The sequence below is a fragment of the Castor canadensis genome, chromosome 18 (assembly GCF_047511655.1).
Source record: "Castor canadensis chromosome 18, mCasCan1.hap1v2, whole genome shotgun sequence".
In the NCBI taxonomy this organism is placed as follows: domain Eukaryota; kingdom Metazoa; phylum Chordata; class Mammalia; order Rodentia; family Castoridae; genus Castor; species Castor canadensis.
In genome coordinates this window covers 34,120,309-34,133,862 of record NC_133403.1, presented here as the reverse complement: position 1 = coordinate 34,133,862, position 13,554 = coordinate 34,120,309, and the positions used below count along the sequence as shown (strand labels likewise).

General features: G+C 45.1%; 1 protein-coding gene across 2 annotated transcripts in view; it reads right to left on the bottom strand.

Moving 5' to 3' along the window:
- Positions 1–2,238: 2,238 nt before the first annotated feature.
- Vsig10 (V-set and immunoglobulin domain containing 10) overlaps positions 2,239–13,554 on the bottom strand; it is a 29,148-nt gene continuing 17,832 nt past the window's right edge. Inside the window, exons 5-9 of one of the 2 annotated variants that reach the window (XM_074061257.1) lie at positions 11,797–12,090; positions 8,123–8,233; positions 7,822–7,834; positions 6,198–6,418; positions 2,239–5,038 (exon numbers count right to left, since the gene is read on the bottom strand). In XM_074061257.1, coding sequence (XP_073917358.1) covers positions 4,983–5,038; positions 6,198–6,418; positions 7,822–7,834; positions 8,123–8,233; positions 11,797–12,090 — 695 coding nt within the window. In that variant the 3' untranslated portion in view covers positions 2,239–4,982. The remainder of the gene's footprint in view (positions 5,039–6,197; positions 6,419–7,821; positions 7,835–8,122; positions 8,234–11,796; positions 12,091–13,554) is intronic. The other variant, XM_074061258.1, reaches the window with a different exon arrangement.

The window sequence follows — 13,554 nt, the reverse complement described above, 5'->3', positions numbered from 1 at the left end:
CGCCGCCGCCGCCGCCGCCGCCGCTGCCCGGAGAGGCCATCAGCTGCTTCCCGTCACATGGCGGCCGGCGCGGGCGGGGCGCGAGGGGCGGGGTCGGCGCGGGGACGCAGGGAGGGGCCCGGGGGCGGGGTCGGCGAGGGGACGCAGGGAGGGGCCTGGGGGCGGGGTCGACACGGGGATGCTGGGAGGGGCCTGGGGGCGGGGTCGACACGGGGATGCTGGGAGGGGTCAGGGGGCGGAGCCTGGTGAAGCTTGGTTCCTGGGCTGACGGGGTGGGAACCCAGCTGGGGAGAAACGGGGTGGGAGGAGGATTGGGTTGAGGGGAAACTGAGACGAATGGAAAGGGGCTGACAGGACCAGAACAAGGCTGAGGGGAGACGCGGACGAATGGAGACGGGGATCGAGGGGAAACGGGGGCTGACGGGATGAGAACGGGGGCGGGGGAGGAGATGGGAGAAGGGATGAGACCGGGGTGGGGGGCTGAGGTGAAGTGGGGAGGGAGAGGAACTAGATGGGATGGAAGGAAACGGGGGTGGGGATGGGATGGGGATGGAAATGGGTCTGAGGGGAAGCGGGGCGCGAGGGGGGCTGGCGAGATGAGGATGGGGGAGCTGGGGGGGCCTTAGAGGAAATGGGGGAGCTGAGGGGAAAACGGTGGGGGTAAGAGCTTGTATTGGATAAAAACCGGATGGGGGCTCAACGCGAACTGGGATAAAACGGGAGGGGCCCCCGAGGGGTCTGGCAGTGAGGGGGCTGAGGGGAAAGCAAACCCGCGAGGGTTTTGGAACCGGGCCTGGTAGCTGTGGGGGAGGGGCGCGGTAGTGGAAAAGGGGGAGTGGGGGACTTGAGGGACAACAGGCAAGGCGCTGAGGAAAAACTGGGGGTACATGACGTCAGCGATGAGTAGCATAAAGGGTGTGCTCTCCTCCAGCCTACTGAGGCACCCCCACCTGTCTTAATCCCCTCCCTTACCCCCAGAAACTGGCTGCCCTCCCACGTTTCTCCACCCTCCTGCCCCTGGGCACCCTCCACCCTGTTGGGTTGGTTGGCTCCCTTTCGGTTTTAGTAGTTGCCCTGTCCCCTGTAGTTACTGGTTTCCTTGGAGTTTCTCTTTGGGCTTTTCTCCCTTCTTCCTCTTCCCTCCCACCCTGCTTTACTTCTCTCCAAGCACCCTCCTATGAACTTAACTTGCTTTTTAACCAAACTTGTTTTCTACCTTCGCCTCAGTTTCCCATGTTCTTTTTAACCCAGTTACCTCCATTTTAATGTTTCGTTTTTTTAGGCCAAGCTCCTGTCTGTGAGCCCACCATTTCTTGTCTCTGCCGGGGTTCACCTCTCCCGCTTTCTGTGGTCTACTCCCCATTTCTCCCCAGGCCTCCCGGGATACACCAGATTGTACCCTAGTTGTCCATTTTTGTGCCCGTTTTTCCATGCCCCTTCTTTGGTTCCCTGCTTGCGCCCCTAACCATTTAACCTTGCCAGGCCCTGTTTTCACCCTTTTCTACTAGGCATCCTCCCCTTTTAGGGGGACTTGCTTACACAAGTGTGAGCCCCCACTTTTATCCCCAGCCCGTGTTGGTCTCTCCCACCTGGGTGCCACTTCATCTCTGACCTCCCCAGAACCCAACTTTATTCTCCAGCTCCATTATTTGCACCACCCTTACCTTTTTTAACCTGGCTCCTTCCCCACACCTGCCATTTTTCTCTTCTCCAGTTTTCTCCTGTCCATTCTGTCGCCCATATTCCCCTCATTCCTAGTGACTTCAGGTCCTTATATTAATTTTGGCTTTGTTTTTAGGTACTAGAGATGGATCCCAGGGCCTTGTACATGGTAAGCAAGTACTCTACCACTGAGCTACAGCCTCACCCCCTTAATGGACTTTTTTTTTGTATCTAGGGTTATAAGTCATGGAAAATAAAATGATAAAAGGGAATAGTTTCCAATATTAGGAAAGCCAGTTTAAAAAAAAGAAAGAAAGAAAAGCACAGCCATCTTTTTTCTGCAAACTCATGTTTTTGATTTTTTTTTTTTTTTTTGAGTTACTGAGGCTTGAACTCAGGACCTTACACTTGCTAGACAGGCACTCTTACTAATTGAGCCACTCCACCAGCCCTTTTTTGTAATGGGTTTTTCTTCAAGATAGCCTTCCAACCTCGAACCTCCTCTGCCTTCAGAGCCCTGTGTATTTTCACATCTTTCCATTTACTACTCAGATCTAAATCAAAATCTCAGACACATATATTTAAAAATAACTTTATTCCATAATTTAAAAAAAATCCATAACCTCAGAACCAATTTCTACTAAACTTTTTCCACCAAATATTAAAATGTAAATAACGCAGAGCACTCGGCTTATTTTTCTTTGTAGCAGTTTGTGGCCGGTCCCATGGTGAGAATATTAGTTGGCACTTATTGCATCATAATAAATTCTACCCAGTAAGAATAACTTTCCAGGTCAGTGCACGGGTTATGGAAATTTTCCTCGTGCATTTTCCTGCTGCAATCAAAGGTCCTGTATGTGCTTGTGAAAAATGGAGTTAATATCAAAACCACAGGATTTCAGGGACCCCTCCCAGTGTCCACCAAACTCTGAGGAAAAGTAATTGCAATAGCCCTGAAGTGTTTTTATTCCTGATTCTGATAAGTAAATCTCATACTTTTGGAGTTAACAATACATGCAGATAAGATTTTTTAAGTACAATGAGACAACTTGGACTTTGCCACGCAAAGGCTTATGTAACCCACTGTCAACATGCTTGTAGATTTGGGTATGGATCCTGTTGGGGGAAAAAAAAATCCAATTCTTTACAAATCACTAAGATGTGATGACCTGGGCACCTGGGCTCTGAAGTGACCCAGCATATAAGTGACAGTAGTCCCAGCTCAACTGGTCAGGGCTCCATAGCGTTTGGCACAAAGCCCCGAGGCTCCCATCTGCCAGTGGAAAAACCCTCAAATATTTGCTATCATGAGGTGTGAGTGCAAGAGAAGAGGAAGCCATGGAAAGCATCCCAGGCGTCTGGCCAAACATTCTCCACATTCCTATCTAAGGATTTTCCTCTAGTTTCTTTTTCTTTTTTCAATTAAGTTAGTTGCCTCTGAATAGTACACTCTCAAATTCAGGGGTTTAGTCCTCAGAGACTCTAAAGGAGAGACTAGCTCGGTTCCTGATGACTTTGGAAGCCACCTGAGTGGTCTCATTCTGCAATGTCACCAACAGCCTGTTTGGAGTGATCGCAGTCCATGAGGTACCATGCAGCAAGAGACCCAGCCAAGTGGGGGACCTGCGATCCACAGCTATTCCTGAGGGATGGAAATTGCAGCGACTCCCCAGTGTCCTGAGCTGGGGATGGGACACACTTCTAGTAATTTGTTCTGTTTGGTCCTTTCACTCAAGAAAAAAGAAAGACCTTCCCAACCACACCTGCAGCTTGCTTCAGATAACCAGCGCTTGGTACAGGAGAAGGGAGATTCTCCTTTAAGCCCTAGGTCTTGCCTGTTGGAGCAGGATATGCAACATGAAAGTGCAAATTCAAGTCAGAGTCTCATGTTTAGCACACATCCATTACCCCCTTATAAAAGGGTCTCTGACTTCAAGAGATTTGGATGAGATCAGGAAAAAAAAAAAATGTTTCAAGGATCTACTAGAAAAATTAGCAACCAAAATTCATCACATTATTTTCATTTGAAACCTACTGTTATTGATCAGTGTATCCTCATAATATCCTTAAGAAGCAGGAAGGAAACAAGTTTTCTCTTTCCCAAAACCATTCCTGAAACAGAGAAAGTGAGACCAGGTGGACTATTTTGTGCAAGGAATTTTTCTCTCCCAGAAAAACTGCTCTTCTCCAAAGCAGTGGGAAAGGGCTGGAGAAAGTGGTAGAGCACCTGCCTAGCAAGTGCAAGGCCCTGAGTTCAAACCCCAGTACCACCAAAAAAATTTAAAAATTAAGCAGCAGGGAAAAGTGAAGAATGAGAAAAAAGTTAAAGCTGATCCTAGGTCCATCAGCTTTCATATAAATACGAGGCTTTACAAAGTGTGAGGCTGTAATGAAAGGCACTTCCTCTTATCAGTCCCTACTTCTTTTGAAAAGAATTCTATCTCCGTCTGGAGTACTGCCATTCTCTAGGAGACATTCTGCAAAGAATGAAAGGCACCACAGCAGCTCCTGACTTACAGGGCACTTTTTTTTTCCTTCCACCAGGGAAGGCATAGAAGGTAACTAACATCTACTGACCACCTCCCAGGCACCCTTACATCCATCTGAAATTATACTTACTTAATCCTGACCACCGGCCTGGCAGGTAGTATGACTTCACTTATTTTACAAGTGAGGAAATAGAGGCCCAGGGAGAGGCAAAGCAGCATGCCCAATCCCATGGAACAAGGAAGGATCAGAGCCCAGATTCAAGTCCAGAAGTTTCTGACTCAAAGCCTGACCCAAACTTTCTTCTGACTTGCTCTGATCACTGTAACCTTACCTTTCCCTAGGGAGCTGCTTTTGCCTAGTTCTTACCTGGACAGTGATTAAGGAGTTTGCCTGTTACCCCAAGATATTCCCTTTTATGCTGGGACAAGCTGGTTACTAGCAGTGGCATAGAGCACCCCATGATCCCCCCCCAATGAATCAGTGTCTGTCACAGTAAGTCAACCTGGCTAGAACCAGGAGTCACAGAAAAGTGGCACCTTAGTGGTCAATTGCAGCTTTCTCACACACATTGCTCCTTCCCTAAGTGTTTTCACATCAAGAAAACTTATAGCAAAGCAAAGCATTTCAAAAAAAAGATGGAAGGAAAGATGTGTGTGTGTGTGTGTGTGTGTGTGTGTGTGTGTGTGTCTTTGCTGGGAGACCCCCGTGGTTGTTAATGCAAGCTCCCAGGCAGCAGTGGGAGTCAAGTTCAAAGTCAAATGCCAACCTTTCCATCTTCAGCAGAGCTTCCCAAGCTTTCAAGACATGGTGACAATGGCCAATCCTCTTCTTCAAATCGGCCTGTCATCTTCTTGAACAATGTCACTTTGCTGCTCACTGTTGTCCTCTGTTCAAGGAGGGAAACAGACCTGAGTGAATGACCTCAATAGCATGGGACTGTATCTCCACCACCAATCTTCAGTCATCTCCGTGATAACCTGGCTCTTCCCCAGGGAGCCACAGAATTGGATTTCATGGAGGAGGTGATGCAGGGTGTGCACCTGTTCTCCTAATTCAGAATCCTCTAGACATCCTTGATGCCTGGAACCCAGCATGCTCCTGGCTCATGCCCTCACCTAAAACGCCCTCTTTCCTTTCTATTTATTCAAATTCAGCTGTCCTTACAGACCTGCCTCATACTTAGCTCTTCCACAAAGCTGCTCCTGACCAATGCATCCCTCCCTGCTTTCATCTTTCTTGGAGGTCCTGGAATTAAATCCTTGCTTAGGCTAGCTCCTCTACTGCTATCTCAGAGTATTGGGAAATGTTGGTTCCATTTCAATCTTCCACGTTTTCATCACCTAACTGGTCTTGTAAAGCTTCACAGAGACACTATTGGTCTTTCTTTTCTATCAACAATGCTAACATTGTGCCTTTCCCAGAGTGGTTCTTTTTCTTTTTCTTTTTGGCAGTATTGGGGTTTGAACTCAGTACCTAACGCTTGCTAGGTAGGCATTCTACTACTGGAGTCACTCCACCAGTCCCCCCAGATGTTTGTCAGCTGAATTCCTGTGTGAGTGATGGTTAATTCATGTTATATTACCCAAAATGCTTGGGAGAAGTGTTTCAGATTTTAGATTTTGAAATATTTCCATATACAAAATGAGATACCTTGGGGATGGGACCTAAGTATAAACATGGAATCTTGTATTTCATATTCTCTTTATATACATAGCCTGAAGGTACTTAGATACAATATTTTAATAATCTGTGCATGAAACAAAGTTTATATATATATTGAATCATCATATCAGCTACTCAAAAAAGTTTTGCATTTTGGATCTTTTTTTTTGGTACTGGGGTTTGAATTCAGGGCCTCACGCTTACTAGGCAGGCGCTCTTCCACTTGAGCCACTCCTCCAGTTTGGATCATTTTGGATTAGGGATACTCAGCCAGTGGTAGAGTCTCAGGTTCTAGATTAAACTTTAGCTGGTTATCTTCCCACTCTTTGGAGATGTCCTGGGAAGCTCATGCATAGATCCGAGTTTATAAAAAGGGAGCTGACCTTGTAGATCCCAGAGTCCATTTCCCATCTGCTCCAAGTTCCCATTCACTAGAGCAGTAACTCTGTGAATGTGGCCGTGCTTGCGTACTTCTTTTGGCAGCTCCTCTCTCTCATGTGTCTCCTCCTCCTCCTCTTCTGCAGCATCTTCCTTTTCCTCTTCCTCCTCCTCCTCTTCCTCTTCCGAATCAACTAAAACCATGACATCACCCATGTCTCGTCCCCTAATTTCCAAAGGAAGAAAAATAATCAAGAAGACATCTTGTTTTTCCCAACTTCAGGCAACACTAGAATCTTTGCAACCCCTATAGAACTATGGAGAATTCTTAGTATGTCCAGTGTGGTTACATCATGAGGTGACATAAGGGTGTACCCTCACAAAGAGATGTCGCCACAGGTTGCTAGAGATGATCACATATGCTCCTTGGACAGGGGCCATGTTGTACCAGAGACCCAGCATTTCAAGTCCCCACATAGCACGTATAAATGCTGTGCTCTTCCCCGAATTGCCTTTATTTCTGTCCCCTTATTACTGAGACATCTCCTGCTCCTCAGTATTTAAGGCTCAGATAAAGTCCTCTCCTTCTTCACTCAAGTGCATTTAGACTCCATACTCCATATTTATTGCATACTTTGCCTATCTAGCCAGACTCTATGTTTCTAAGGGAAGGAAGTAATATGTTCCATGAGCATTATATTCTCCATTCTCCTTTTACCCTCTTGGGCACTCCTCTGTGGAGTAGATGAAGTACTTTAGGCTCAGAGAGGGTCAGGAATATCCCATAGGCACAGGTCTTGGGAATCACACAGCTATAATTTGAACCCAGGACCTCTGATTCCAAAGCCTTTTCCCACAATGCCACACTGCTGCCTCCGATGAGAAATAAGCCTAGGAATGGCAGGTTTGCTGGGACAATGGGCCTCAAATACAAAGCAGTAAAGAAAAAGGTTTCCCACAAAACATGGCCCTAGAACAATACTATCCCATCATCATGAATGAGAAAAGAGGAATTACTTGTCTATAGATCACAGAGAGGAGTTCAGTTCTTTGTTCCCACCCAGAATCTCCTAAGGAAATTAAATACACAGTTCTATTTGTTTACTTTGCCTCAACTGGGATTTCCTTTGGGGGTGGGGCTGTTGGGCATGCTCAAACTAGTCTTCCAAAACATTCTGTAAGACTATGACTTATTCTTCCTTTTGGCTCTTTTAAAAAAGTCAAATCAAACAAACAAACAAAAGCATGAATGACTGTGTTTAATATGTATACACTGTCTTCATGTTTCAATGACAGCCCTCCAGGGTGGCCAGCCCTAAGGTTTGGCATCACAGACTTTGGAGTCAGTCAATCAGACCTGGATCAGAAGGCAGACCCTGCCACTTCTTCCTGGGTGAGCCTGCAGAAATGACTTCACTGAGCCTCCATCTCCTTGCCAGGAAAATGGGAATGCCACTGTCACTGTGAAGAGGTGACAAAAGGGCTTATAATAATGCCTCATGAAGCTCCTAGTCCAGTGTTGGGCCCCCCAAAGGGAGTGGCTATTATTGTTCTTATGAAGGGAAACAAAACAGCAGTGAAGATGAACTATGGAAATGGGATTTTGATCTGAGTCTGAAGAATACTCACCTGAAAGTGCTTCCTACGGAAGAAAGGAAAACAAAAATTAGTACCCAGTACCAGCACCACTTCAGTCTCACAAAAGTTTTTAATCAAACTAATTTCTACAAAAGATGAACAAGTGAGGAACTGACCAACAAGAGAGGACATTCAGGGGTGGTAATTAGGTGGCCCATTGTTGCATGTCTTGACTTGAAATATTCTACAGAACGGGATGCCAGGTGGGAGTGAGCATAACAGGACTCTCCTTCCCCCACCACGCCTTTTTAAGAAGCCTGAAGGAGAATGGAAAGGACCAAGAAGCCCCTACCTTTCCAGCAGAATGCAGGGCTGTAGTACAACATAAGCCCTGAGATAGTGGCCAGTCCCAAAAGGAGGAGGCTGATAATGGTTCCCAAGATGCCGCCGATGTTTACAGGTTCTGTAAAGATAAACGCTGTTGAGTCTTCCACTTGACGTGCGCATGCTAGGAGAGCAACACCTCCCTTCCCCTGCCGAAGTCCAGTTCTTGTCTTCTCTTGGTTATATGACCTGAGCCAAAAACACATGACCTCTCTCTAATGCAAGGTAAGTATCTCATCTTCCAACCTCAGGAGAGAGAGTTCATGGGAGTCAAAGGAAGTACATGTGAAAAATACTGGGGGAAAAAAAAAGAAGAAGAAGATCTATGTTTGGGCTTGTGGAGTGGCTCAAATGGTAGAGTGCCTGCTTGGCAAGTGTGAGGCCCTGAATTCAAATCTCAATACTGCCAAAAAAAATTGGGAGGGAAGAAAAAAACCTGAATGCCTACCTCACACCATTACAAAAATCAATTCCACATTGTAAAGACTTACTGTGAAAAGAAAAATGTTAAACCTTTTAGAAGAGCCAGGCACCAGTGAGAGGCTCACACCTGTAATCCTCGCTACTCAGGAGGCAGAGATCAGGAAGATTGTGGTTTGAAGCCAGTCTGGGCAAATGGTTTACAAGACCCTATCTCAAAAATACTTAACAGAAAAAGAGCTGGTGGAGTGGCTCAAGGTGTAGGCCCTGAGTTCAAGACCCAGTACAACAACAACAACAAAAAAAGACCAAACTTTTAGAAGAAACTTTGTGATCTTGGCATAGGGAAGGACCTCTTAAGACATAAAAATTGCTAGTGATATAAGAACAGTTTCATAAAATCAACTACATTAAAGTCAGAACATTTGTTTAGCAAAGAATATCATAAAATGGAAAGGGCAAAAAAAGAAAAAAGATATCTGTAACATGTAAAACCAGCAAAGAATTACTATGAGGAATTCCTGTATATCTGTAAGAAGGAAAAATGTTGACCCAAATATAAATTTCCCCGAAGAAGAAATACAAATATCAGATAAACATGAAATACACTCACTTTCTTAGTAATCGGGGAAATTAAAAATTAGAACCACAGTGAGATTCCATTTTTTATATGCTATATGGACAAAATTTGCAATGCCTCCTGGTAAAAATGTGCACAAGTCAACTCTTACAAGAAGGCAAACGGGTACAACCACTACAGAAAATAATTTGGTACTATCTCACAAAGATAAAAACACACATACTCTATAGCCTTTGTACACATTTTGAGAAATATTTGCCTGGGGTGGTGTACATCTATACAAGGAACTGAGTAAAAGATGTCCATAGCAACACTGTTTATCCTAACAACAAAAACTAGAAACAACACAAACATCCACCAGCAAGAAAATGAATGACTTAGTTGTGGAATAATGACACAATGGAAAGTAATACAGCGGTAAAGAGGTATGAAATATAATTACATCCACAAACAGGAATAAATCCTAAGGAAAAAATGTGCAGTAAAAAAAAGCATGTCCTGAGGCCAATAGGAAAAGGGGAACAGGAACTAGAGAAAAGGTTAGATCAAAAAGAATTAACCTAGAAGGTAACACCCACGCACAGGAAATCAATGTGAGTCAATGCCCTGTATAGCTATCCTTATCTCAACCAGCAAAACCCCTTGTTCCTTCCTATTATTGCTTATACTCTCTCTACAACAAAATTAGAAATAAGGGCAAAATAGTTTCTGCTGGGTATTGAGGAGGGGGGAGAGGGAGGGGGTGGAGTGGGTGGTAAGGGAGGGGGTGGGGGCAAGGGGGAGAAATGAACCAAGCCTTGTATGCACATATGAATAATAAAAGAAAAATGAAAAAAAAAAAAGCATGTCACAAAATATCTTGTTACCACAAGATGGATGGTAACAAGGTGTTTTTTAGGAAAAAAATTTTAGAGCAGTTTTAGGTTTATAGCAAAACTTAGCAGAAAGTACAGATAGTTCCCATATACCCCCTGTCCTCCATATTTGCACAGACTCCCCCTCTATTCACATCCCTCAGTAGAGTGACAGACACACTTGCCACAACTAATGAACCTATACCAACCCATTACCTGGAGCACATAGTTTATCTCAGGTCTTTCACTTCGTGTTCTCCATATGGGTTTCGAGGAATTGATGAAGATGTGTCCATCATTGCAGTATCTGAAAGAGGATTCCTCTGCCCCAAAAAATCCTGTGCTCTGCCTATGCAACCCCAATTCCCCTCTGACCCCAGGAATCAATGATCTTAGTATCTCCACATATATATATAGTGTGTATAGTATGTAGCCACAGTGACCATTTTTCAAAACTCAAAAGCAAAAATAAATATTTAAAAATAGGTACTGTTATGATTTGAATCTTAAATGTTCCCCAAAAGCTCCTATGTTGAAAGACTGGTCCCCAGCTGATGGTGCTATTGGGAGGGGGTGGAAACTTTAGGAGGTGGGACTTAGTTGGAGAAAGTTAGGTCACTGGTGATGTACCCTGGAAGGGGATACTGGGGTTCCGCCCCTTCCTCTCTCTGTCACTTCCTAGCAGCTATGATATGAACAGCTTTTCTCCCCCATGCTCTCCCTGCCAGATGTTCAGCCTCACCAGGGGCCCAAAACAACTGGGCCAAGTCATGTGGAGGAATAACTTTTAAACCATGTGCCAAAATAACCTTCCTCCCTAAGTTATCTCAGGTGTGTCATCACAGCGACAGAAATCTGACTGACACATGTACCTAGGTAGTGAAGTATTTAAAAAATAAAACAGGAAATTCAGGGTACTGGTTACCTTTTTTTGAAAGGCTTAGGATGAGACTGGGAAGGGGCCTCTAAATAGTTGGATTGCAGATAAAACATCGGAAGCCAAATGAAATTTGATTTTCAGGCTGGACATATAGCTCAATGGTAAGGTGCTTGCCTAGCATGTACCAGGTCCTGGGTTCGAGTCCAACCACACACAAAAAAAGGCAGGAAAAAAATTGGATTTCTGATAAGCAAAAATAATATTTCAGCATGAGCACATGCCCTATGCAATATTTGAAATATTTATAAATATTGCTTGTTTTTCTGAAATTCACATTTAAGTGTATTTTGGTTCTACTGTTATTTTCTAAATCTGGCCCCAATCTAAACACTGCTATGTATTTTTTTTTCCTTTATTTGGTGGGACTGGGGTTTGATCTCAGACCTTTGTACTTCCAAAGCAGGTACTCTATCACTTGAGCCATGCCTCCAGCCCATTTTGCTCTGGTTATTTTGGAGATGGGGTCTCATGAACTACTTCCCCTGGATGGCCTTGAACCTTGATCCTCCTGATCTCTGCCTCCCACATAGCTAGGATTACAGGTGTTGCCCAGCTACACTACTCCGTACTTTAAGTGGGATGGGAGTTTCTTGGGAGTTTACATTACTGTTATGCTTCACAACTTCTATATATTTTATATTTTTTCCTTTGGGATGTAAAAGATATTATATAATTTTGGATTCCTATGCAAATGTTAGTGCCTTTAGGATTGGACAGTAATTCTTCCCAGCTGCATTGTCAAGCCACAGCAAGCAGATATGCCAGCTCTCTGTTAGCAGTAGCCCCATGCTGTGCCGGGTGCTCTGATGATCTCAGCCTCCTCCTTTGGGGTCATCTCTATCACTCACCTTTCACACTCAGCCAGATGTCCACTCCCCTCACCCCCACAGGGTTCTCAGCCCGGCACACGTAGTAACCCTCGTGCAGGTCCTGGGAGCAGTTGAGGATGGTGAGGGTGGAGCTTTGGCCATTCTGAGTAATGAGATAGCGGCTATTGGGCTGGATGACTGCCTCGGGCTGGGTGAGGTTCCGCAGCCACTGGATCTTGGCGAGAGGGTAGGCGCCAGACACTTGGCAGGTGAGCGTCACATTGCCCCCCACAAAGCAAGTTTTCATGGGCTCAGTGAGGAGCGTGGGGCTCCCTGGTGATCAGAAAAGAAAACAGCCTGAGATCTGCAAGAATACTATTTCCTTCCTAACAAAGGAAGCAATGTCTGCATCACACCTGAACTTATAATAATAATAATAATAAAAGCTACTATTCGTTAAGCTTTTATTATGTGCTAGCCAATGTTACACACATGCACTCTCACAATAATCGGGCTAGTATCTCCATTTTCCAGAGAAGGAAACTGAGGCACAGAGAAAGTTTAGCAACTCAAAGTCTATTCTCAAAGTCACAGAACAAAATATGACATGCAGCTAGGATTCAGAATGTTCAACTATCCCAGTTTGCCTAGGAGTGGAGGCTCCTGGGATGTCCCAACACTAAAACCAGGAAAGTTGTAGGCAAAAGCTGGTGACTCTGTGTCAGCCTGGAATCCAAGCAGTCACTCAGGATCTGTGGTCCACTATCTTACTTTTACACTATGGGCTTCTATGTAAAACAACAACACCCGACCATATACAACATGGACCCAGAGTCCACAAGGTTGCTCCAGAGGACAGGGGGCAGCTCTGTTTCCTACTGCTGATAGACAAATTGCTATAAACTCGGTGGCTTAAAATAATGAATGTATTCCCATACAGTTCTGGAGGTCAGAAATCTTGAATGATCTGGGTCTAAACCCACAATGTTGGCAAAGCTGGTTCCTGCTGGGTGCTACAGAGATTGGTTTCCTTGCCTCTTCAGTTTCTAGAAGCTGCCTGCATTCCTTGACTCATGGCCTCTTCCTTGCTTCTGTGGTCATGTCACCTACAACTGAATCTGATCTCCTGCTTCTTATAAGGATGCTTGTGGTGTTATTGGGTCCACGTGTGATCCTGGATAACACCCCCAGCTCAACACCAAAACCTCACCATCAAAGTTCCCCTTTGGTCAGGTAAGGTAAGAGTCACAGGTAGGGACATGGACAACTAGGAGGGGCATTATTCTGTCCACCACAGATCTGCCCTAGAAAACTTAAGAGCTTGGCTTCCCTGTGGCCTCAGGTTCTGATTTAAGTGAGACACGGGGAGCCAGCCAGGATACGACAGGGGTCCATTTGTTTTCTTTACAGAAGCATTTCTCAAGCCACACAGAAAGCATCTCCTTCTTGGGGTTTTATGACATTCATACTTTTGGCAGCTATTTCAAAGGAGACTCCAGGGTTTCACAGCTGGCATTCTGGGAAGAGGGAAGCCGAAGGTAGAGAGAAAATGGACAAGGGGATGGGAATACCCTAACAGATCCTCTGTCAAGGTCAAGTCCAGGCTTGGGAATCCCCCAAGCCTGGGTCTGCTGGGAAAACTCACATGTGAGCTCCCATCCTACAGTAAGGTTCCTTCCATGTTGTTAAACTGCCCCTTCCCTTTCTGTTGTTAACCCAGGTTTTCTTTGGGGTCCTAAAGCCAGCAGCAGTGACCAGCCTCATCAGAATCTTTCTATTTTGGAGCCTCCAAACCAA